Source organism: Nipponia nippon, unplaced genomic scaffold, assembly GCF_047370975.1.
Source record: "Nipponia nippon isolate SJK-2023a ecotype South Korea unplaced genomic scaffold, ASM4737097v1 scaffold_15, whole genome shotgun sequence".
NCBI lineage: Eukaryota > Metazoa > Chordata > Aves > Pelecaniformes > Threskiornithidae > Nipponia > Nipponia nippon.
Window position 1 is genome coordinate 10791372 of NW_028262331.1, and position 27057 is coordinate 10818428.

A 27057-nucleotide genomic window follows, 5' to 3' on the forward strand; every position below is an offset into this window, starting at 1 on the left:
GCAAGAACAAAAACTGAGGGTGTATAAGGTGATGTGAAAGATGTAGGACTACAGAGAGGAACAACAGTGGTGAAGGCAGAGGAAAGAATAACAGAGGGCAGGAATTCTCGAAGAGGAGGGTTTAGGGTTCGCAGAGACAAAGGAAATTTTTTGATAAATACTTTATGGTATAAACGTTCACTTACAGCCTCCATGTCTTTTATAGCACTTGTCAAATTCTTCGACTACTTTGAGCTAGCATTTTCTTTTTGTTTTTTTTCACGTCTGAATGAAAAAAAGAAAATCTAGAGTCTAAAAGAGATCTGCCTTAGCACTTGAGTTCTATTTCAGCAGGTGAGGAAGGTCAACAGTTTGGAAATAGTAAAAACAAACCCGACACCCAAATACTTAGGACCTCGGATATGGATCGCAGCATGCACTGCCACCCGGAGGCAGAAAGTTCCAAGTACAGCTAAAAGCAAAAGTCTTGTTTCAAAAGGTAAATTCTTCCACCCCTAAATTAATTTTATTTAAGATAGCTAGTATTTCTATGGAGTTTTCCCTGATGAAAATCTATTAGGGCAGTGAAAAGACAGTCTTTTTAAAAAGGACATGGACTCCCATTTTTAAAGGACGTTTATTATATGTTGCAAAAAGTTGCGAAGGCCTTTATAACTGTACAACATGGCACATTTCAGTGTTTATACCATTCAGTGCACAAAACCCGTCTAAACGGCGTCCGTTTTCAGAGTTTAGAGATCAGGGTGACAGGCACCTATCTTTAAATAAGAAAAGACCACCATTAGTTCAAGTGCAAACCTACAGAGTAGAATGAAGATATGGCAATAGCATGGCCAGGCAAGTGGAAAATACTGTGGTTGAAGTTTCAGATGGGCTTACAGTTCTTGCGGGTATGTTCTTCACGCAGCAGCGCATGCTTTTGTGTCTGCTACCAGATTAAAGAGAGACCTGTGCTCTGGTCCTACCTCTGCTTCACTCTGAAAGCATATCTATGGTCCTGACAGAGGACCTCCCGTAGCAAGCTGATATAACAGACTGACTACCCTAATTCAGAATGCTACACAAACTTAAATCCACTGTTACTTCTGCAGAAGAACCTTGCCACCAAATAACCTATGCAATAAGCGTGTCAAACACTGCTATGCTGTGGTGGATCTAGGCCTAACAGTATAATCTAGTCTGCAAAAAAGAGAAATTTGCTCTGATCCTCAGTGAGCATTTCTCAGATTTGCGGGCTCCCAGTACAGACCTTTATGCTCAGATACTAGTTAAGTTCTTTCAGATGAGACGCTGTTATTCAGATATGAACGACAGACAGGGCACTACTTATTATTCGTTAATGACTTCTGCTCCATTACATTTTTATTCTCAGTAAGTTTTCCTGAGAAGCTCTGTTACTCAAATCTTAGACAAGTTTGGGCTTTGAGCTAAAGTTTGTGATTATACAAGCTAATACTTTGAACCTAGACTGCGCCTTTTAATTTACAGACTCAAATAGCTTCAAAAATATTATTTTAGCTTCGTGACATCCCAATGAGATAGAAGTTATTGTATTTGTATTATCTAAGAGAAAACCCCAGGCAATAACTATAATATAGTACTGAGCTTGACTGCAAGTCCTCTAAGGATGTTTACCAATGACATTATCTTCATCATTCCTCTTCTACTTCTGTTTTTTATACTAAAAGAAAAAAGAGAGAAACAATTATTTACGGGAAAGAGCACGTAACTAAAAGTAACAGTTCACACTGACAAGGATTTACAACCCTCTTCAGGATCTACATAAAATTATCTCAGTTTCCTTTAACTTAGATTGAAATTTGATAGGCTTTCCCTCTACGGTATAAAATAATGCTTCTTGGCAGGCACTGTGAATCCGATCCTCCTCTCACACAGTTCAATTACCAGTTTTCCAATGAAGCAGACTACAATCTCTGTAGCAGAATCAGAATGAGGCTTTTCATAATTGTAGGGAGAATAAAATCAGATTCAGGCACAGACAGTTATTTACTAGGCTGTAACTGCTGGGATTTGGCTACCGCTGTAATTTTATAATCTATGACTAATCTGTGCTTGCTCCTGTAACAGTTCTCATTTGGATTTCAGGGGCTGGCAGAGAGAAGGACTTAACAGTCATTTAGTAAATTAAATCACAGATATTTAGAGCAAGATGAACTTTCGACTCTTTTCATTATACTCTCGGAAATCCATGTTAACACATCACACTCCCCAACCAGATTTAAATCCAAGGACATCCAGGTGACTCTCAGCTGTCTAACAGTAAACAATCTTCATTCTTTTATTTAAGAAACCAGTTTGAGTGGTATCTGTCAGTGCTGTGATAGTAAAGAGGCATATCTGCTGGGTGATAACTATGGCACAAGTAAACCAATTACCACAATTTTGCCACTGTGTTGTCTAACCCTGATGTGCGCAGCCACAGGCAAGATCTGAGAGCTGGGGGGGAATCGTTCTGGGAGTTTACGTAAACTGACTGAGAGAGGATAGATTGCTGTTAGGAAAGCAGCTGATGCGTATCAACAAACTGTGGCTTGCAAAATATTGTCCTTTTTGTCTTTATAATAGAGTTACAATAGCCACCACTGCTGAGATTTAATATAATTCTTCATGGAAACAAAGATTTACACAGAGACCAACTTAAAGCATCATTGGTTCTAAAAAATACACTTATATACACTTATACTGACAAAGAATTTTTAAACAAGAACCATCACAATCATAAATCCCTAGTGGCTAGGTATTTCCTCTCACCCAGACTTCCAACGGCCAGGACAAGGGAACAGTTTGCTGCTCCTAACTTGCTTTCTGATGTTTTCTTTGATCTGAGCTGAGAGAGCGCAAAACTTCGACAATTTGATGCACTTACTTTATTCATGACCCAGTCAGCATCTTCAATGGCTCTCTTAATGATCTGCTGGATGCGCTCGGGATTGTCTTCATCCGCATGAACTTTGAAACTCTGCAACATTCAAAGCGTTGAATGTTGAACCAACATTAACGCAACAGTTGCTGAAATAAGGATCACTTAAATCTCAAAAAAAAAAAAAAATTGATGCAAACACACTGTTGCTCTAAAAAGGTAAAAATATACATTGTAGCACCTCGCTGTGCTATTTCCATAACAAGTCTTGTCAAATGTAACTTCATATTAAGTATTTTACTCCTTTCATACATCATCAGCAAAAAAAACCCAAAACCCAGAGAATTTCAATTCAGAGCAACAATTTAAATTGTCTGGTACATTAAAACTAGAAAGACACAGGACAAGAGGTATGATCAAAGGCATGAAATTACTTCCACATGAGCAATTAGATGAGATTTACCCAGCTGGGGGGGTTGGGGGCGGGATATGTATATATATCTTAAAAAATGACCGACAAGGAACCAGTGAGTTTCACCATGAAAGATGTGTTTAGGTAAGGAACGAGTGTTCACTCTCTTGACTAACACAAGAATTAGAGATGAAAGCCAAGGAAAATAGACTGTTTCCGATTCAAAGCAAACAAAAAGAAATGCTCCTTCACATACTCCCAGTATAATCCTTCAAATCCATTAATGTTTCAAGCTTGCAGAAGAATAAATTTTTAAGTGCCAGGAGTTATAAAAAGTTGGTCCAAACCGTAGGAGGAGAAAAACAAAATGAAGAAAAACCCAGAACACTGAATTCCACCAACAAAAAAGGAATCTGTTTCTCACCTGCCTGACTGCATGTCTGTAATGCTGACGAATATTCTCTTCAGGAAGCTGCTTACAGCATCGAAGCAGGTAACGATATAACTGCAAAGAGTTCTGAACTAATTCAGCATTGGGTAGCGGGGCCATTACCAAGCTTTTTACCTGTTGAAAACAACAAAAAAAAAAAATCAAAATGTCTAATAAATCTTATTAAAAACACAAAAAATAAAACTGTAAAGTAATTTCACAACAATGAAAACGGGGCCGGCAAATTAGGGTTTAGCAGCATAACTTGAAGAAACTTTAGAAGAAAACAAAATATGAAATGAAGCAGAACCTGCTTAGTTTATGGACAGATGGGGGCTTGTTGTCATTGATCAAGGTATTAAAATACAAAAATGTGCAGTTCATGCAAGAAGATCATTTTATGATGCTAATATTAAGTTGTATTGCAATAGTAATTTTTTTCTAGTTTAAAAAAAGATGCACAGTATAAGCTGCTATCAGTATACAAAGCAGTATCGCAGCCCTGAGGGATTTTTCTACTTGATAAGGCGTGATTCTTAGATTCATTCAAGCTTTCAGTGTTTTCCTTGAGCATCCCTAAAAGTCCAACCACATGGTGACATTGCAGAATGAGGACACTCATAATTGCCACAAGTGGTGTTGGAATTTAACAATATTTCCTAGTATTGTCACTCCCTCCAGAATATCTTGTGAACTGGCCTATGAATGTCAGGCTTTAACAAGAAATAACATGTATAAATATAGGAGAAGATAGGCAAAAATATTGATAGGTTTGAAATTTTCCATTTTTTTGGTAACAGGAAAAGAACAAATTTAACAAGTTTCACCTCCATAACTATACTTACTTACATATTGTTACAATAAGTCCATCCAAGCTATATAAAGTGCTAATCAAATACTGTAAATGACTTGTCATTTAACAGATGGTTACCATCTGCAGAGAACTAAATTAACATTTGGAAAAAAGCGCTTTTACATCATTACTCTTAAGAATAAAGATAATAAATAAGTAACTGAATAATGAAGTAGGTGTATGGCATTATTTTAGCACCTGTTATGATACTTACTCATCATTCGGAATATTTTTTTCCTTTTTCTTAAGTAATTTAAGTCCTTCGACCAAATTTATTTCAGAATAGAACCCCACAGCTATTGCATGCCTGGGCTGTATATTTGCATAGCCTAGCTCTTCTTGCAGTGGGGAAAATCTCCTCACTACGTACCTATAAAATGCCCATCATAATGGGATATGTACTATTGTAATCTCTGTTTTCGGTAAAACAAAATTCCATCTCAGTCTGTAATAAGTAGATATAAATTAGCATACCTCTATAGCAGTAACAAGAGCTATGCTGATTTACAGTAGCAGAGGTCACTGAAAATCTTTACTATTTCAGGCACAAAAAGTAAGATTCTTCTGTGTTAAGAAAAATTAAAGAATTCTATGACAAAAATACAGAATGTGTCTTATTCTTGAGGGATGGGCCTCTACAGCATTGCTTTACTCATAGCACAAAACCACAGTACAAAATCATATCTGAGCACCTCACAATATTGGGTTTTTTTCTGTTCATTACTGAAAGATTGGGGGAAATCTATACTACATTGATTTTTTTGAACCTAACTATCTTTTGTCAAAAGTAACATCTTGTAAAACGAGCGGGAGCTGTTGCTGTGGCAGAGCTGCTTGTCTACAGGAAATGTGTGAGAAAGCCTTGCAATATTAGCATTATTATCCGTACGGGAAGAGTGCCCATACTCTTCAGTCAAGGATTCAGGCCCTCTCATGGTAGGTACTATATATACATACATACATATCGAATGAAAAAGTTTCTGCCACAACGAATTTACAAGGCAGACTAATGACAAGTCATAAGATGAGGCAGAACGAGGCAGATGAGCCAAACAGGTGGGATGGGGATGGGGAGGAGGTGACAGTAATATGAGCCTGTTTTTGTGTAGACTAATAGAGCACACAATATAGCTCACCACCTGCTTAGCTGGTATCAACAGGCAAGTTTTATAACACTATTTTTTTAAGGACCTGCAGAAACACAGTGAGTCACGGCTGATGGGTGTTATGGAAGCCCCTAAGAAAGGCTCTGATGACACTTCAGAAAAAGCTTTTCTAGCCTCCAAGGGAAAAAGAGGAGTGTCTTAAGGAAGTACTTAACAGGGTTACTATCTCATGAGCCGATAATGTAAATTATTAAAACTAATTCTAACATATACAACAGGCTTAATAGGCATAAACCTTTGAAGAACCTATGTCAGGATCTCTTTCCTGCTTATTTATCCTGACATCTTTCCTTACATCTGAAATAGGTTTGTGTAGTTCATTTGTGACTTTACTCAAAATCACTTTAGGAACACTTTCAACAAGCAAAGCCCTCTCCCCAAAGTACTAGAGTATATAGATTTACGACAAACGGTACTCCAAGACAAATGCTGATCACAGTGACTAACTCCCTAGTGAAAAATACCCATAAAAGTTACAGAAATCCCAATTTGACGTTCATTACCAATATGCCACGTTTTTTGTGATCGCAATGAGCTGAAGGATCCGTGTATGGTGCTGTTTATCCTGATTCTGTTATTAACATTATAAAAAAACCTAACCAACCAAAAAAAGGCTGTTGGATCCCAGGCTCTGCAAACACCGCTGTAATGGCTGTGATGACTTTCCATTGGAGCTAACACAGCACAGCTTGTCCACTACCTGCACAAGATCCAGCTTGGTCACTTCCCTAATTAGTCATAGGTTAATGACTACATATTCAGGGGATCTTGGAAAGAAAAGCAGACAAAGGCCAATCCCACAATGGACAAATGGGTGATGCCAACGTCAAATACGGCAACTGCAAATCCTGTTGTTTTCTATCGTTCTGGCAGTGCCCCACCCAGCGCGAGGAGGACTAATGCACATCACGGAAAGACAAAAGGTGGATCAAATTTAACATTTAACAACTTTGATTTTGTTGTTATTACTAAAGTCTGGAATAAAGACCTGAAATGGACTGAAATGGTACAGCATTTAGGAAAGATTCCATGGACAAAATGCAAAAAGTGGCATTTCCGATTTTTAGCCACAGGTAGCTCAGAAGTAGATGATGTTGGCTGGAGCAAATTGTCAAACACCCCCTTCTCTCAACACGGTTCAGCATGATATTGTGATGTCTCGTGGGCAAGAAAATCTTAATTGGCTCCTGGACTCTGTTAGCATAACCTTTACCCTCTGAACAGTTATCCACTCCTGCCACAATTGACATGCCGTAACAAAGGTAAACCTGCCCTGGCCTCTGACAGGCCAGGGATGTGCCAGTAAAGCTCACTCACCCCTGACGAGTCCCATTTTTCTCCAGTATCTAAAACTGACCAGTGGTTTTCTGCAGTTTGAGCTTCATGGGGTGTGTCTGCTTTTGAATACTTGATATGTTCTATCAGTAAAGTACGAGAGATGAGGTAAGACTTCACAATGATCCCTCCTGAGAGTTATTCACAGCCAAAATATGGTTTCCATTAGCTTTCACAAACAATTAGAAAACCATTCTTCCATCATGAGGGCAATAAGTTGGCTCTATACTGCTGCTGCAATCTTTTCATTCTGCTTGTCTGATTCCAGTTCTGTTTTTTCGTATTTGTTTAATAAAAGCCATTCAGCCTCACACACTACAGTAACTGGATACCACCCAAAAAAAACATATGTGGGGCAGAAAGATGTTACAAAAATTCAGAAATATAGACCAAGAGCTGACTTTTCAAAATGGCTTCAGTCTCACCAGTCCAATTGCTAGCTCACTTTCCAAGCACACAAGACGTGCTAATTATGGCTTTACCTAAAAAGTTCAGCTTAAAATACAGATCAGAATACCCCCAGGCTTCAAAATGTTAATCTCTTGGGTTTTTTCCAGTCTTTTTTCTTTAAAGTATCATTTTCTCTTTGTAACGGAACCTATGCTGGGCACCAGGCTCCATGCATTTTTTGGTTTGGATTCATGTCACTTCAGCGTTTGAGTACAGGAGGTGATTATACTCTCGATAGTCAGTAGAGAGATCCCTGCATTCCCCCTCCAACCAGCAGAAAGATAAGCAACTCCAAAATGTGACTCAAATAACCTATAGACTGAATTACTCCCTGCCCTTCTCTCCATTGAACACAGAAGGAGTAGGAAAACAAGAATTATAATATAGATCCTGCAGTTACAAGCCTAAATTAGGTAGAATGATTCCAAGACTGTGTCCTATTTTGAAAATAGAAATATAATCATAGAATGGTTTGGGTTGGAAGGGACCTTAAAAGATCATCTAGTCCAACCCCCTGGCCATGGGCAGGGAGATATTTCAATATTTCATCTGACCTGATGGGGCAATAATATATAATATAATATCACGTAAGAGTTTGTTTCAGAGTGGCGCTCAGTTTTGTTTTGGCATACCAGACACCTCATGGTATAACACCCCACCTGACTCACTTTCCAAGTGGTGAAGGCCTCAACAGGAACCTCAAGCAGGTACAGGTACACGTTGTTATGTTTCTAACTGCAACACGGGGTTCAGTCCTCAGGCTTCTCTTCCAGCAAAGAGCGCTGAGGGCGTATTTCCAGCACACACCTTTCACTCCACCCCTGATATCACTCAGCACTAACTTCCTTCTTTGACTTCTTTTCTAAAGTTGTTCTTAGGAACCCTCCTAACACAAACGGACTTCAAAAACAGATTCTGGTACCCTCCTTCAGTTTCTTCCTAGCACTCAGCTCAGTGACATCTCTGTAAACCCCTGCTACGTGCCAGTGAGAACACAAACAAAACTTTGAAAATCATCTTGTTTTGTTATGCAAATGCCTTTGCTTTTGCCTTCCTTTCCTGCTTAGGATACTTAGTTTCACCCGACATCTGGCTCTTTCTCCCCTACTATTTAAATTGAACTTTCAGCATTCACCTGGTATTACCTTTTTAATGAAAGTATTTTGGGGTTGCCAATTTACACCATATGTTGTAAGAAACATTTACTATACAAACATCATGCTAAATCCCCTCCTTCAGTTTTCCCCTGGCATTTAGCACTGCAGGTGACAAAACTGAGAACTATATATGTAGACTGAGTAATATCCCTGACACATATTGATAGTTCAAGGGATTCTGTCACAACAATATTCAATTTATAGAAGGAGATATCAATGTTTGTCTTTTTCAGAGGAACTGGGATGTAAGGATTTTCTTTTTTGATCAACATCTAGATTTACTTTTCTTTCACAACAAGAAGTTAAAGAATACAGTAACATACACGTTGCCTTTTTCGGTAGCCTTAAATTTTTTACCATATGAAGCTACATAGGGGAAGCAAGACCTTTTCAATAAAGTTTGGATGTCCTCTGTGTATCTAACTCTATATTTCTCTGTTTTATGAATACATTTGAACAAGAACTGCCTGAACAGACATAGTTATAAAAAGAAGGAAAATGAAAAACAGCAGGCAGCTACAAGGCATGCCAGAAATCAAAAAGGTATGCCATGTTAATGGCCCCGCGATTGTCAAGGCGCTTTATCTGTCAGTCATTTAAAGCCTGATTAATCAAGTCACTTCTCTAAAGAATAAAGCGCCTTCTAGAGTCTTGTTACAAAGAAATACTGGACCTTAGGGATTACTATTTAGAGGTGCTGCACCCACAGACATCTATCTAGCTTTTTAATGTATTTCTGAATCTTCTATTACCCTATCCTGTGTGTCTCCCAGCATCTGATATAGACACGAGAACACTGCTCTGAGACTGGAGACTGCTCTCATCAATGGGAAACGAGGCACAGAAATTAACTGATTAGACCAGCTTCAAATGGGATATCTTTGGCTCCAACCAAGGTTTTCCTTTTTTCCTTCCTTCAGTGGCAGTTGTACATATTCTCCAACTCTGAAATTCAAGCTTCAATACAGCTAGTTTTTTGTTTAGAACCCAAATGGCTACATGTTGAGTTGGGCAATTCATATACAAGAATACCCGAAGCCATCTGGCTTCTTTGCTGTGCCCCGCAGCCCATGACTCAACACGGGGAGCCATGCTGACGTGGTCAGCAGGGGACGAAGGCCTTCCACGTGCTACAGAAAGGGTCCGCAGGGAACCAACTGTGCCTCGAAGGGGAACGCTTGAGACATGCTGCCTCGCTGGACGGCTGCAAAGGCTGGGCGCTCGTCATTACCATACAGTCAAACTAAATGGCACACTTTGAATACATGGCACTTTTGTTCTTAAAGTAGTCTAGTCTCCTGTGAGTACAGTGTCTCAGAATACTAAAGCAGTCCAATAACCACAGGAAAAGTGGATATTTGAAAATAAGGGATGAACTCTATGAAAACCCCAGCTTAAATTGCTTTTGCCATTATTGTCATTTTTGCATTCTCCATACAGAAGAGAGGTTTTTTTTTTTAATCTTTCATGTAATAGGCAGAAATGTATATTAATAACACTAAGACAAAAATGGACCCATTCCATAACCCTTAGTGTAGGCAAAGTTGGGATCCAGATACCATATCTCAAATTAAGCTTTCCTGAAATAAAATTTAAAAAAAAAAAAGTATCTGTGAAACATCAAAATGCCTTTATTTAATGAAAAACATTTATGGAAAGAAAAAATTGCTACAGTCCTACTTCTTGCAATGATAAACCCACATACATGTTAAAGATATGAGATGAAGAGCTTCATTTACATAAGTGACAGGGCCCTGTAATCACTGACTGTGACTTACCAACACAGAAGTAGTGCTAGAAGTGAGCAGAATATAAAGACCATCTGTGCACCTAGATGTAAGCTAACCCCTCACTCCACTATGTGGCAGATTAAAATATGTCCTGGGTCTATACTGAACTCTCTGAACTCGGTGCAAATTAGAACTGGGCATAGGATTCAACTTGTTACTTACACAGAAGCTATGAGAATATGTTTGTTGTTTTTTTTTTTATCATCCAGTACAGAAATCTAGAATACGCAGTTGGATTCAAGTTGATCTGATCCTAAATTTAACTTTACACACAGGTTTTTGGGGCTAGATCCTTAGCTGGTAAGAATTGGTATAGTTCTACTGACCCTAAGAACCTGACCCTGTATTTCACATATTCCCACTAAACATAGTGAAACATCCCAATTCAATACAGAGCCCAAAATATACTTTGGGACTAGAGCCAATTTGTTGAGTTGTTTCTAGGCTTTGATGTGTAAACTCATCATATGTCATTGTGCTCTAATTAAACCTAAGTGGTGCAATAGATTTCCTGTCACAAAAGCAAAGATCCCTCATGTGTTGGGCATGTATAGGACAGCTTGCTTCAGCATAAAGAAAATAAGTGATGGGAGAGAGAGCAAGAAACCGGAGTCACGTAAACATATGAATATGGAAGGATTAAACTGATCAATGGAATTGAAAATGTTGTTTCACTATAGATAATTCGGAATTTTCCACTGCAGTAATTTTTCATAGGAAAATGATGAGCTGTTGGATCCAAATCATGTGACAAATACATTTACACTGATGAATTTTGGTAAAAAAAAATAAAAAAAAAATCCTTTGTCTTCCCACAAATACTGGACCTGCTCATAGATTTGAAGATTGAAGTTTTGACCAGGTCTAGTTATCAAACATGTACTGTATGAGGCTCCCATACTGGGGAAAAAAAACAAAACAAAACCAAACCCAACAAACTCTCCTGAGCCCTGACAGATGCATAGCTGCAAAAATGCTACAAATCTTGTGACACGGGTAAGCTCCACAGGGACGTTTAGCACCAAATATCTGTATTTTTCTGAGCGTGTAACTTCACAGTGTTTGCAATATCATTTCCAGTGAAAACTTCACTGGAAATCTACCACAGCACATGGAGAATGTGATGGCTATTTTGGTAAAATGGCTGTTTAATGAGAAATAATCTCATGACCTGACCCACTGTTAAGTTCTAAGATAGCGGGGCACTGTACCAGTACATGTCAACAGTGACTAGATCCTGAAAACAGGTAAGGCTAAACTCTGCACTTGTACACCCCACGGCACTGGAGAACTTGCATAGTTACTACTGTAATTTGCCCCTTACTTGGCACAAAAAGGACAATGAAGCATAGTAAGAATCTACACTATTGCCTTTTGTTCTAAAAACATCCTCCCTCAAATCCCACGAATGTTACCATTTTTATCTGCCAAGAAAAAAACCCCGACCTCACAAAATCTGGCTACAATCCTGACTAATAATGTAAATCTCCTTCTGATAACTTAAATATCATGCATAGCACAACAAACAAGCTATCTAAACCAAGAACTGTTGAGTCAGAAATAAAATAATCCGCTAATTGTGCTTTTCTGGAATGGATGACTGTATAATGTCCTAATCAGAAGGCTGAAATCACATTTGCATTTAGATAAAGCCCTGTTTAAAAAGAGACAAGTATAAAAGGAGACACTGAGACTATTGTGGCATTTCTCTGTATTGCATAATCATTTACATTCCTGATACTGATATTCAGATAGTCAAGCAAAGGCTGACCGAAGCCAATTAATCTTGCACTCTGCATTAGCAAGCCTGTCAAATGACCCAGTGTATAGCTGAACCCACGATGATACCGATACGACACTATGCCACTGCTCTCAGATTTTTTTTTTTTTTTCCTGCTATTGTGACTGTTTTTCAAGCAAATCCCTACAGTTCAACAGTTAGAATCTCAGTCCCTCTGGACTAGAGTTAAACAGCCACCACGACTGGGCTTCAGAGGCTGGAAGTGTTAATTAAAGGACTGCAAGAGTTGCCTGAGCTGTTGCTGTTTACAGATTGCCCCCCCCCCCGTCCCTGCCTTCACCCCAATATACAGGCTGGAGACGTGTTTTCTTATTACTTCAAAGTATTACATCTCTAGAAGTCTAACTCGGGAACTTCCCTATCCTAGTCAAATCTCATGATCTTTAAAGTATTGATTCTACAGTATCCTAGTAAAGTAGCGCAGTAGTATTACGTCCATTTTTAACAATGAGAAACCAAGACAGGCCTGGATTGCACTCACTTAATTTGGCCACTTAACTGACAAAAAGCTAGCCTGGAACACTGCCTCACCAGCTCACTGCAGCCAGGTGAGACACGTACTCGGTACTCGCTTCCACAGGGCAAAGATCCTAAGGGGTTGAATACCAACCACTAAATAGCATTCAGAATGGAGCTGGGTTCCCACAGACTCCCTCAGCATTCAGACCCCTGAACCATCTGTCACGATAAACTTATCTCCACAATCGGGTTCTCTGCTGGGGAATGCATTGCCATTGACCATTGCCATCCTACACAAAGCCAAGCACGCAAAACAGAAGATGGAGGGAAAAGAAAGTAGAAATGGAGGGATAGAACTGTTCGATGCTATTTTTTACTGTTCGCTCTGTGTTACTGAGGGTACCTGTGGGATCCAAAAGCTGGTACCAGAGGTTCCAGCGGGCTCCAGGCTCTTGCTCCAGACTGCCTGTTATGCGAGTTGATCACACTGCATGTTCAAGAATAAATTCCTCAATTAAAAAAAAAAAAAAATCAAAAAAACCCCAAACAAACCAAAAACCAAACCGCATACCATCTCCCTGGGTGTTAGTAGGCTGTGTTTGGACTCAACCGTAAAAACTGCTGAGAGGTGCAGAGTGAATTTTGCAAATTAGGATTAAGCAAACAAACCCTGTAAAAACAACACTAATAGAAGAAAAACAAATGCAAAGCATCTATTGAGTAGCATTAGTTTAGTTTTAATTAGGAAGATGCTTCAGAATATTCCCAGCAGTATAAGTACTCATAAACAGCAGAGAAATGGACTGTTTTTTTCAAACACATGTGTGTTTTAGGGATCTTGGAAATTCAGTATTGAACTTGGAACATCTTATACAGTTATCTTAAGGTGCCAAAATTATTTGTCCTCCTTGAAAATGTAAATCTAAGTGTCCAATAACAGAATCTGCAAGAAAAAAAGAAATCACTAGTGAAATTACTATTAAAAATTCATAACCAAGTTCTGTAACCTGACTCATCATGCCTTCACTGGACCTGCTCTTATTAGTATGAATACAGATTCCAAAAGTGGTATTTCTGCAAAATGAGATGGTAAAATTTTCTGCACAGGAAAGTAATAATCAAACTGCCAGAATAAGAATGAAATTGGAAGCCTCTTGAAACCTCTTTAACCACAAAACATCTTGGTCCATGTTTTGACATCAGTCCAGGAAGACACCCACGTGGACTGCTGCTACTCAGAAGGATGCTTACTCTTTTGTCTTAGTATTTGGCTACATCAGCCCTCCCTTCCAGGTTTCACTGGTTCCCAGCTGGTAAATATAGGAAAGGCCTACGTCTCTGGGCTCTAACTTCTTAAATACACTTACAGCTTATTGCAGCAGAGTGGCAGACCTTAGCAGTTTCAGTGAACTAACTGCCTTCTCTGGTTATTACACTGTATTTTCTTTACTCCCTGGTAGGTCACAGGAGCGTGACTAGCGCACCGTGCTCAAGGCAAGCTCTATGCATTCTGCTGCCCTGGGCAAACCAGCAAATGTCCGTCCCTACCAAATCGCATTCACTCACAGAGCTACTGAATATTTTGCAGCCCTGGGCAATGGCCTGCCCTGTAGATACACCCCTTCTCGTGTATGGGCGAGCATGTACAATGCTGAAGTCACTTTCTAATAAACACATCTCTCCACCATGCTGGGCTTTTATTAAGATCTGCTGTTCTGATGTGATCACTTCTGACAAGCTGTGGCCTGTCATTGTTGCAGATTTTGTCCTTTCTAAATATGATTGTAAAGTCCTGTTGCATGAATGACGAGAGCCAGTCTTGTTCTGTTCACTTCTGTTTCTGTTCTTCTCTGCTTTATGCTTCGCTCGATGCATGAGGCAGAGAAGCAGCATCAAATGACAGTGCAACAGCAGCACATTTCGGGGCGCAGCCCTGCAGTGTAAAGTTAGCTTTACACAGTATTAGTAGAGCGTACGGGGGACTAAGAAGTAGCTAAGTGACAGATCTCCAAGATCTGTTTGTTGACATGGAATCACCATTGGTTGGACATCCTTCATGCAGTTCTATAGCATCAGTATTAGGCTTAATGCTATTCAACACTATCAGCAGTGGCCTCCCCGCAAATATAAAATTATAGTTGCTAAAGCTTGAAGTGACAAAGATTGCTAGAGCTGTACATAATGACAACAGGGCAATCAAACAATGTGGTAAATTTCTGGATAAGCTGGGTCCAAAGTCATGCTTTAATACACTTGAACATTATACAAACAACTCGGAGCGCAGGTTATACCTACACAAGAGGGAACCATAACCTAGAAGAAATAGTTCTGAAAAAAGAACTAGTAGTCATACTGAACAAGCAACTGAACATCAGCTCCCAGTGAGCTGCTGTACAAAAAAAAAGTGATAGAGTGATCCCTAAATGTATAAGCAAGGAAACTGTGAATAAAAGGAAAAAAAGTAACTTTACTTCTTGAAGTGGAATAGAGCTCCATTTTATTTTGTACATCCACATTAAAAAAAAAAAAAAATACAGGCTGCCACTATCATAGCAATTCATCCAGCCCTCAACCTGCTACTGACAGTCCATTGTAAAGGACAAAAAGGAAAGAGCTTCACACAGCTGAACTGCCCCCGGCAGTCAGCACGCAGCCGAGGACCCGCAAGGCACAGACGTGCCAGTCCAGCACGAGTTGTCTGACTTAATGCAGAGTTTCCTGGGTCAAGTTTTAACACCACATTCCACAGAGTCGAACTGTATAATCTGGTTGTCCTCCTGGTCTCAAACCCTGAAAATATAGGAAGGTGCTGGACAAACATCTGAGCACACCTGGTAGCCCAGCATGCTCAGCACATGAGATCCATATTTTCAGGCTCTGAGAAGCACAATTTCTTACAGATCAAATGTAGATTGTATTTTGTATTTGCACTCACTTGATGATCCCTTTTCTCCTGATATGGTGTAAAGCAACTTCAAGGCAACTGGAAAACGGACCTATAACGTGTTTTTCTTAGGGTCTGACTAAAAGCTTAAAAGATCTGTATGGTAAAGGAAAACTAAATATAGATGTCAATCAATAGGATTATATAAAGGCACAAAAGCTCTGGGGTTTGGCTATAAAAAGACATCAAATTCTTGTCATGCTGAAGACCACTTATATAAATTAACCAGAGCCACAGGGCAAGTGTTTTACCTTCCACTCTTGTTCGGTATCATGAAGCAGAGACATGCAATACATCAAACACAGCAAAGAAAACATGGAGACTTTTGCAATCTAACACCAATGAGAAAATATGCTGCCTACACTGAGGCCAGATTACCCTATTCTGGATAATTACTAAGCATGCTGAGACTAATTAAAGTAATATTCTTTAGTGACATTACTCACTAAATGTCAAGTTCAGGCAGCAATGGGAGGACAGGAATCTGCCTGGTTTAGGTGCAATTCAAACTTCACTGCTTATTCTCTTCTCCTGACAATCACTCCGCCTGGCTCAAGGAAAATTGACAGGCACTGTCTCAAGAGAACTTTATCTTCCCAGCTGTAAACTGCTCAGTTCAACTGCTGTCAACATGAATTTTGTTCTCAGTGGCCAAATCTGTAAGTATTTACCTTTGAGATCATGCCTGAATATGAATTGAGTTGTATCTTGGTGCCATCAAGTTTAAAACAAAACTGCCTGTTTATCCCTTCCTTTTTGTAAATGTTGTATTTTGAAATGTTCCGATCCTTAGTTCTAGTTTAGCAATCACGGTTGTCCCTACTAGTTTTTGACAGTTAGCATAACAACTTTCCAGCTGGGCTTATATCACCTTCTAATACTTTTTGAATCTTCAAATTTTTGAAAAACTTCCAACTGGGCACAATACAAGCTACCACAAATTTTGTTACAAGGACAGATACCCAGTTGGCAGAATAAGGTACGGAGGTTCTTCTGAAGGGTGCAAACACGCTGTCTTTGACTAATGAAAACATTAATTCTATGAGCTACGGGTCATATAAGCACGGGCAGAATAGTAAGTCTTACGTAAGGTTTTGTCATGGTTCCTAACTTGGTTCAGGAAGGACTGAAACTGGTTAAAGTTTTTTAAATTAAATTTTTAATTTAAAATAAATTAAATTTTAACTTTATGCTTTAAGATAGGCTCATTTTGCTCATGCAAGCCAACTATATATATTTTTTTTTTTTAAAAGCAAGAGGGTAAAAGTACATAATTCAAACAAACAGCTGTCAGTGCAGAAAGGACTCTACTTAGAAAAGCAGAAGTACAAAAGTTCAATAGAAGGACAAAATCATGTGAAGGTAAAGAATCAGAATTTTAAAAAAGCAGAAGTCACTGTGACCCATACTATTGACTAAAGATAAAAAAACCCAACAGTTTTTCATTAAAGACCAAGAATGCTTAACGTATACCTCTTAACATTCCTTTAGTGCAAAGGAATCATACCCAGCCTACAAAGGAATAAAACCTGCAGTGTAACAGGGCTTTCCAGTATGACCTCTCGTTTTACCGATCGACTGCAGCACATCCTTTCCAGTCCTAACTATACACACATAATCCCTCGACTAATGACGATGGTACTTGTACCATGCCCTGCTATCTACCGTTTGCCCTGTAATCGTCCTTCCCAATTTACATTATCCTTTGCAGCAGCATCAGGAACAACTTGCTGTCTCATTATTTCAAATCCACACCTGCTGAAGTTTAGCCTCTTCCAGTCCTTTGCTCTCAATCCAAGTAATAATGAGCCAAAACCTTCCCTGACATACACCCTGTCTCTGGTGGAATTATACCAGGGATGGATTTGGCCCACCACATCTTGAGCAAAATACATGCCTGTTCATGGGAGAAATGTTTATAAGCACCAGTATTATAGAACATTTAAGTCCCGGAGTCTTTAGCCTCTTAAGGGGGATTTTAACTTGTACAGTTCACTAATCAGGGATTGTTACCATACCAACAGCTAATCATGTGGGCAGACGCCCGCCATATCTTAGGAACATTTCTGAAGGTCTTAAAGCCATATCTCAAGTTTTCCCAAAAACCGTACTGTCACTCTCCATGGCCTAGCCCAGCTCAAAGAGAATCTGTTTCCTAAGAAAAACAAAGGAAAAGTCTGGCTAGCAACAAGCTTATTGCAAAGAAAGAGTTCCCAGTCCAGCAACTGGTTTTTGAGAAAGGACCCTTATCACTGAAAAACCTCTGCTGGCTGCAGTGGGATGCCACAAGAGAGAGCTCCTCACAAAGCCAGCTGCGGTATGAGACTTGCACATTCTCCGTGCTTTGGATGGTGAAAGAGCTATACGCCCTGCCCTACTCCTTCAGGGACCATTCTCCTCTACTTGTTATAAGATACTGCTATTTTACAAAGTTATAAGATATTCTTTTGAGATGAAAACTGTTGAAGGAACTCCATCATTCAGGAAATCGGTACCTGGCTCCAGAAAGGGCTACTTAACAATTGATTCCAGTGCTTCATTATTTGACCCAATTACAAGAGGGAAGCAATAAAAACTACAGCTGACACAGTGATGGCAGATGTTGCCTAACGTAATGTATTTAAATTGCAGGCCTACACATTGCTTGAGCACAGGACTAAATGTGTTGTTGCCTACATGAGCTCAGTCCTTGTTGTTTCTCTCCTACTCTGATTTAATATAGGCTTCCAAAAGGAAAACAGAAGCTGTACGCTGGAAGAGGACAGTTTTGTAAATTCTAAATAGTCTTCGAAAGTCTACCGACAGATCAGGCTTCTAACAATACCAACAGGCTAGCACAGCTCCAGTGACTTTAACAAACCTGCAGCCATTTATAGTACAGGATCTGGCCTCCTGGGAGCATAATTCTCCCTGCGGTGCTAAAAGGGCATCTGCACACCCCAGCACACCCTGTGCGGAAGGCGGCTGTTTGTCATCTATTTTCATGGCAAAGTCATGGACATGATTTAGATGAGAAGAGAAAGCATATGTTGAGACTTTCTACATTAGTAATACGACTTCCCTCCTCTTCCCTCATCATCACCTAGATTTAAATTAACCTCAGCTAAAGTAGTAAAATGAAAAAACAAGTATTTTTGAAAAAAATTGAGAACTGCAGAGGTGTCTACAATTTAAAGCCACTGCTGTCTATTGCTTACAACAGATAAGCATCTCATGATTAGTAAGTAACACTATATTACAGTGCTATACATTATATTATTAGCAATATTGTATTGCACCTTTTCAAAACAAAAGGTAATCTTATTTCTTCCCAACCTGATACCATCTGAACCTAGGATCAGAACATCAGCAGCAGACTCACTTTCACTTTGTCCCAGAATCTTTAAGCAGTTTTCAAGCAAGGCAGTTTTATCCATCTTCTGCAGTCCGTCCCAGAAAATTCATCCATTGTTAAATACTCGTTACCATATACAGAACTCAAACCAAGTATAATACAACCCAAATATCTTTAGCCCTACTTTCCCCAAAAAGACAAAGAAAGAAATTAAATAATATGCTTCCACATAACACATCAATAGCAGAACCAAAAACAGATCCTGGATATCCTGTTGGCCAGGTAAAAATCTTACAACTGGGACATGATTTCTTCAAATTTTCGCTTCCTTCCCCTCACTTTCACTTCCCTCCCCGCCTTCTGGATATTTTTGCCATTGAGCCAGAATGATACACAAGAAAAACACTCTACAGAACTCTGCAGGACGTTTGTTTTTGGAGGTATAGAGCTCGCTTTTAATTGATTACACACAATGCACCAAATATATTGAGTAATTTATAGCTCTGGCTGAGATGAAGTTCAAGGGGAAAAAAAGTTTGGTTTATTGTCTGTAGAGTCAAGTGCAAGCCAAAACTCTTGATCTGAGTGTCCAGCTCAGAGCTCTTGCTATAATAGATTAAAACAAACACGCTGCACTTTGCGGAAAGCAGGAGCTGGATCTCAATTTTAGCCCTTGGCACTAATGGTAAAAGCTTGCTTTTACCCTTGGCAAAGGCAGAGTTCTTAGCGTCCCAGCGCAGAGATCCATTGCAATACATCGAGACACCAGGGATTCAAATACCCCATCACACTGTGCCTAGACCATGGATGCACAAGCAGAAAGAGACAACCCTAGCCTCTTGGATCTCTAAGAGGGAAAATATCTGAGAAATGAAACTGTGCTCCAGAAAATTAAGCGGCTTGTGCAAAGTCACAGAATGAGTCAATAGCAGAGCTGGGAACAGAAACCGTATCTTCTGAGTCTCAAACTACCACCTTATACAAGGAATCGTGCTATTGATTGTGTCTTACACAATGATTCACAATAGCATCCTGAATTCAAAAAGCTATCCTCTGAATCTTTGGAACCTGTGTCTTAACTCTTTTTGATGTATGTCAGCTAAACCAGGTTCAATATCCTCTATACGTCTGAATTTTTATTAATGACTATTTTATCTTTCTGGTTTTGACTCAATGACTCTGGGGTGATTAAAATATTTCATTTTTTCTAAAGTATTTGGCTGTTGATACAGAATGCCACAGTATTCTTTTCACTTTGCAGCAGACAACATGTTTATCAACACCCGTCTGAGTGAATGAATGTGGCAGGACAGTTCTTCTGACTGGCAAAAACACTTGATGGAAAGGGAGCTGCCTTACGTTTCATCCATGATTCAGATTTGTTTACATTTTGTGAAATCTCAGGAAAAGGGGGATAAAAGCTTTGGTTCAATTGAAGTCATGCTGTTAACCTCCAGTGCTAATAATTAACTTAATTATGCTGAATTAATTTGATGTAATTATTGGTGATGGCACAAAGACAGCGGCCCAGAGAAAGTTTGAGAGACAGGAGGAACAGAAGTCTTAACAATACAAAATACCCCATAAATAGCATCTTTTTTTGCCAGAATGAGTCAAAGACACAAAATGAGTTCATTACAGTCATCTGGGTTCACTCAACCCTCCAAATTACCCCAATACCCAGACAAATAGCTGTGAAATCCAGCAAGCGAACTAGAATTAAAACATGCTCTGACAAATTTGACACAGCACTCAGCACAAGTGTCTTTCCCCATCCTATTATCTAAACAATACAGATTTAATAATATATTTAAGAGATCCACAATGCTTTTCCTTTAACTGAAGACATTAATTAAGAACATTTTCTTGTTGTAGTGTTGTCAGTTGGGTGGTTTTTTGATGAACAATCTGGAGAATGCTTATGGAGTCTTTTCATTTGATCTGCAGTTTTTATCTAGTATTTTCAGACTTATTCAGTTCAAAACAAACAAACCCCAACTATAAAAACAAACACCTGTCTTTCTCCTTCCCCATTTAATATTTCTGCGATTTGCTTTGAAAAAGTATAACAGAAATGCATTCTTTTCTATGAATATACACATATTTTATACTGAGGCATTTTTTAATTCTCATGTATTAAAAAAGTCATTGGAGAAAAAAATCAGATGTGATTGTCTTATGCCTTGGGAAGTGGATTAAACTGAAAATGAAAAGTAAGAAATTCTGTGCAAATTAATGCCTTAAGTATCACCAGAATCTCTACAGGACTCTCACCTCCTCCCTCCACTCCTGGAGGAAGCGCACCTAGACTCTGTTACGCTTCCATCTGCAGTCTAGGCAGATGCCACAGCCAAGGGATGCATTTACCAAACAAAAATCACAGAAGACAGAATACTAAATATTACAGCCACACCAAAGACAGAAACCTCTTACGACTCAGGCTGGAAGCTGCAGCATGCCTCTCTTCCCATTTGTCGACCTGTGCACCCTTAGTGCACAGACCACCGCACGCTGCAGATTTGTGTGTAAAGCCTGAGGTAAATCTTTCATTGCCTTGTTTCCATCAAGCTTCATTGTGTATTTGGATTTAGCACCATGGGTTGTTATTTTCCTGCTGTAAGAATTTAAAAATTAAGAGTTTAGATTACAGCATCACTATATTTAATATTTTACAGTCCTGGAGGACTGGTAATATCTAACTATGAAGACTTGGGTGCCTTTGCCTGTCTAGCCTCAGTCTGAAATACTAATTGACTTACATTTTTCATAACGCTGTAAATATACAAGCTTCTAAGCTTCTACTGCATCATCATCATCCTTGGTGACAAGAATAAAAATATTACCTCTAACATCACCCATTACTTCTGAGGAGAGAATCCAAGTGCTTAGCTGTAAGAAATGAATAGTATTTTTCTAATTTGATAAGTAGGTGCTGCTAGCACGCCTACAGATCACATCCGCATTGAGACTTCTGATGATTCTCAAACGCAGCTGATCTTTCAGAATTCACTTTAATTGCCATCAGGTTCTGATCAGACTCATCATTTCAAAGCAAGTTGTCTTACATGTATAATTTATGCATTTGATTTCAATAGATCATTTTCTGCCCAGTTCTGAGAGGGCACAAAGTGTTTTCCATGGGGAAGCTGCTAACGTTTTCTGAAGAACGAAACTGACTTTCCTCAAGAACAATTTTTTTAAACTATTATTTGTGAAGAGACACTACATTTTGAAGTAAATTTAGTGTGATGGACTGTTTAAAGTCTCCTACATTTATTTGGACAGCTACTGCAAATTTTCTCTATGCCTGTTTACCACAATCTATTTAGTTTTACTTTAGTGAGCTGAGAGTTATTGCTGGAAGTAGTTAAAAAATAAACTGAAATAATGTGTGTTGCCATAAATTAATTTATGTCCAACATAACAATCTGGAATACTGGTATTGTATCTGTATTGGAACTTGATTTGGAGGACTTCATTTTTCTGCCACAGTTTCTCCAGGCAAATGCCACTGAAGGCACCATTAAAGTCACTAGTCCAAATTCTTGGCTAGTGTAAATCAGCACATTTCTATTAATTTCTATTGAACCACAAAAACGTATGTTTGCTGGCAACCTGAATGACTGGGCTTGAGTTTCATGATTGTAGCAGAGTTTCTCCAAAGTTACACAGGAGTAACTGAGTTGTTCAAGGCAACTGTCTGTTACAGATGGACACCACCACTCCTGCAATACAAGAGCCTTTTAAGGGTTAATTCATGTTTAAAGATATTCTGAGTATATAAGTACTGTATATTAGCACTCTGAAGGCCTATTAGGCTACTAGAATTTAATGCACTATACAAAGCACCTGAAAAATAATTATTTTTTCATATATTTCTACTGTGGTTTAAATAAATTTTGCTAGATGCAATTCACAAATTTTATATGCCTTCTCCCAGTTTTTTTTCCTTCAACTTCTTCCTGCTTAATTAGGTACACTGTTCCTTTAACTTTACTACTATTTCTTTGGTTACTCCGCTAGAAAAAAAATGAGTCCAAAATCTCATCCAGTAAGGTACAACCCTACAAAATGCATGCAGAAATAACAGAGAACAAGACCACTTGATTTCTGCTCATGGAGCTTACACAGAAAACACTTCGAATTCTGCAGGTTGACCCAGCAGCCAGAAGAAATACTTCCAACATCAGCAAATTCAACCATCATGTAAACAGGCACAAAGAATTGAATAAAGCTGAGCCATTTTGCACCATACTGATTTTTAGGCTTGGGAATTTGATAATGTCTTGAGAAGAAAAAAAAAAAATCTAATGAACAATCCCTACATCAAGGCAGCATATAGTAACAGATAAGTCAATGAGAATAAAGCTGTATGGTATTTAGGACAATTCCTGCAAGTGACTGGGTTAAGCGGAGACATCCAAGTTAACAAAGACCAGTCATTAAAATTTTTTTCAATCAAAATAAGTCAAGTTGGGAAGCAGCCAACGAGTTCAGCTTTGAGACCTGAAGGGGAGATAATCACAAAGGAAAGGGCCAGTGGCATGCCCTGCAACAAGCTGGAGGGAAGCATGGCTAGTAACTATTTTAGCCAGCACAGAATGAACAAGAGGAGATTATGTGGTCTAACATCTTCTAAAACCACTTCACACCGATCTGACAATGCAAAGGGTGTTTGCGTAAATGAGAAGTTCATCAGCTTTTCCCTGACACCAGCCCACGCCTCCATCTAGAACTCCCTCTTCTCACACCCCCAGCCCTGCTTTTCATTTCTGTCGTCACAGACTTGATTTTCCCTTTCATGGATTTTTGCTTGAAAAAGCATCACTGCCTCAATTGTCTATTTTCAGCCTATATTTAAGAAAACCCTTTGGTTCCATTTGTAGCCACATCCTGTCTCAGCCTCCCCCTCTTTTTGTTCCTAAATATAAGGCTGATGCAATTTGATGTGACATGACAAAATAGCACATTTGCATCGGCAGAAACTTTCTCCCAACAGCAATAATTAAAGGGAGTAGATGAGACACTGCTGAAATTGGTGTTTATTTAGCCTAGAAATAAAAGGCTTAAAGAGGACTTGAGAGAGATGTTCAAGTGTGTCACGAACATGAAATTCATCGATGAGTGCTTTCTTTTACATGCTTCCTTACTGCAAAAGCAAATGGTCATTCAAACAAGGTAATCAATTTAAAAAGATTAAAAAAATCGGAGATTTCTGTAGATCATATTCCTAACCAGTGAAAATCATTTAATGTGTTTCTTTGGATTATCAATAGTACCAAGACACTTGTGGTTACACATAAGACAAGGCCATCGAATCTCTAACCTCAGAGCACCGTCTCTCTCAAATTGAGAAGAGAACTGAGATCTCATTGACCATATTGAAAATCAAGTGCTTAAATATCTTAATTTTTGAGCTGAGATGCATCAGCAGCAAACAGGTACTCACCTTCACCTACAATATAGATTTTGTTGTTGTTGTTAATTGTCAAAGACAGGAATTCAGAAATGGCAGCCCAGGGCTCTGAATGCTATCACTTCAACAGGATTCATACGGCAGATTAAAAACCGTATCTACAAAACTTACAAAATTATTTACTGTGATTGGCTTTGCTGAATGGATACACTGCAAATACTTGACAGGATCAGATACTGTCAGCTTCCTGCACTGTATTCCATCATGGATGAGGATGACAGCAATAGAAGGCAGTGGTGGTAGGGAGAGCAACGTTTGGAAGTTGAGGGTTTTTTTTTCTTGATTTTTAGAAATCAAGAATTTCTAATAAACTAATTTTAGTTTACTTAATCCATGTGAAGAATTCATGGAAAGGTCTGACGGATGTTCCATAGGCCACAGGATTTAACAGATGTAATATGCTTTCAAATGACGCTTCCTGCTGTCAGCAGAATCTTCCTACTCTTCTTGTTCACATGAGGCTATTCTTTTAAACCCATCTGTGATTGGCACTACCACTCTGCTTAAAACTGGCAGACCACATTTTGAGCAGGCTCATTTCCATCCTAACACAGATGGCACCAAGAATACGGCTGGCCAGAAAAAAATCAGTTTGCATATTATGCTTCAGTTTTTATGGGTCAGATTACCATTCAAAGCCATCAAAATGGCAACCCATATGTGATGTGTCTGCCATTGGAACTAAAGTGATACACCATCATAATCTTAACATAGTTGGTCAGAAAAAGTTTGATTAACCATTAATTAACCTCTGATATTTAAAAGTAAAAAGATATTTTCCTTTCCAACAAAATTTTGACTTTGACAAATCAAGAAAATAGCTTTGGCGAACCAAAAAGGAAAAGACATTATCACATCTTCATCCCTGAACAACTGTATCAGCAAGGCTCTCTTGGCAGAAGGTAGTTTAGCATCTGTGCCAAATATTCGCTTAATAAGTGAGCCAGGTGCAGATGTTGGCTCTGTAATTTGTTCTAACTTCTTTGTTCTACAAGCCAGAAAATTGTTCCCACAGCTTTGGGGAAGAAATGGGGGTATGAAGAGCTCTTTGCATGTTTTCATTGGTGCAAGAATATCAACTGTTTTAAAGACACTCACAGAAATAAGAAATGTGTCATTAGAAGCTCGGATAACTATTAATTATAGAATCAGCAGAGCGCTGTGTGCTAAGGATACTAAAAGGATGCTGAAACAAGGTCAAAACCACGGCATTCTGCTTCCAGCCTCCTACCCACGTTCTGCCCCCCTGCAGCAGCCTACCAGACACGATTGCTGGATTCCATGTACTGGGGGGGGGTATTAGCCCAGACGCTCCAGAAGCCATGCTTCTGCACTTACAGGTTTAAAGCAAGCAAGCCTGCTCCTGTGAGAAGTCTATTAAACAGTAAAGATGTATTTTAAGTCTCCCGCTATGTTATCATGGCACCTGAAATTCAAACAACTGTTATGCTAAATAACAGCCAGGGCCACCACCCCGTGTCGTTACCAATGGGAAAATTTTTCATTCACAAGTTTTATCACCCCTCTGACTTCTCTACATGATATTCTGGTTAAGATGCTGTACTGATACTTCAGGTGTTTATTCTCAACCAAATACAATGCACACAGGAACAGCAGATTCCCTCCACCATGCTGAGATTACTAACCTGGTCGTAGTCCCGATAGAAATATGAAAATATTGTTTCATTTCGTGTCTTTACTGGCAATTTGCAATTAAGGTTCTGCTACTGCATTTATCAGCATGGCTGGAGTGGAGACAGGGGTGTTCCTGAATACAAAATGCTGTTTAGAAATATCTCCTGCAAACATGTACGGTCATATAACTAATCTGCACCAACTTCATTTCTACCATTTGTTTGTGATTTGGCATTTTCACCTTTTTTCCCTACGTGAGGCAAATAGGCTCCTAATGATTTCCATAAAACAAACAAAAAAAATCACTTACGGCATTTAGAGCAAAGGAACTTTAATTATCTTCACAGATTAGGTCTGTCGAAGTCCAACAGTAAGCAAGAGAGACCTGCAGAGAAGAATCAATTTTCATTATCTGTTTCTCTTCAACTCGCTACTTAAAGTACCATCAATAAAGAAGTGCAGAGAAGCCCATCTATAGCACAATTTATCAGTCTGTAAGCTTTCACTTTTGTCTAACTAGTTACATTAAACATGAATTCATGGCCTTGATATGAATAGGTTATTGCTTTCAGTAGTCTACTCGGAAAACACTTTTTAATAAATATAGACTACAAAAAGATACAAGTAGAGAGAAATTCCAAATCACGCAGTGGAACGGAGCCTTCCGTATTTCCTGTTAAGAGTTTCTGAAGGTAAGAAAGCATTTAACTACTTTAAAGAGCCATAGTTTCTAATATTCAGAACTCTGTACAATGACATAATAATTTCAGAGATTTACGTATTTGTCAGAGCAGAACATTGCTTTGGAAAAAGCATTTATCAACATTAGCACAGCCTGGTGGCTCCTCAGCAAAATTTGGCTTTCCATTCCCACCGCCATAGTGGTGCAATCTCATCTCAAAATGCTCAAGTACGCTTCTGCAGGAAGAAGCAA

The 27057-nt window shown here is 38.9% G+C and overlaps 1 protein-coding gene across 22 annotated transcripts in view; it reads right to left on the bottom strand.

Moving 5' to 3' along the window:
• Window positions 1-27057, bottom strand: part of LYRM9 (LYR motif containing 9) — a 63988-nt gene that overhangs the window by 19671 nt on the left and 17260 nt on the right. For 11 of the 22 annotated variants that reach the window (XM_087752341.1, XM_087752336.1, XM_087752340.1 and 8 more), the window contains 4 exons: window positions 26434-26508; window positions 3718-3858; window positions 2888-2980; window positions 598-1681 (listed from right to left, as the gene is read on the bottom strand). In XM_087752341.1, coding sequence (XP_087608467.1) covers window positions 1664-1681; window positions 2888-2980; window positions 3718-3843 — 237 coding nt within the window. In that variant the 5' untranslated portion in view covers window positions 3844-3858; window positions 26434-26508 and the 3' untranslated portion in view covers window positions 598-1663. Of the gene's footprint in view, window positions 1-597; window positions 1682-2887; window positions 2981-3717; window positions 3859-13137; window positions 13222-26134; window positions 26257-26433; window positions 26509-27057 lie in introns of those variants that run through there. The other 11 variants (XM_087752349.1, XM_087752350.1, XM_087752344.1 and 8 more) reach the window with 5 other exon arrangements.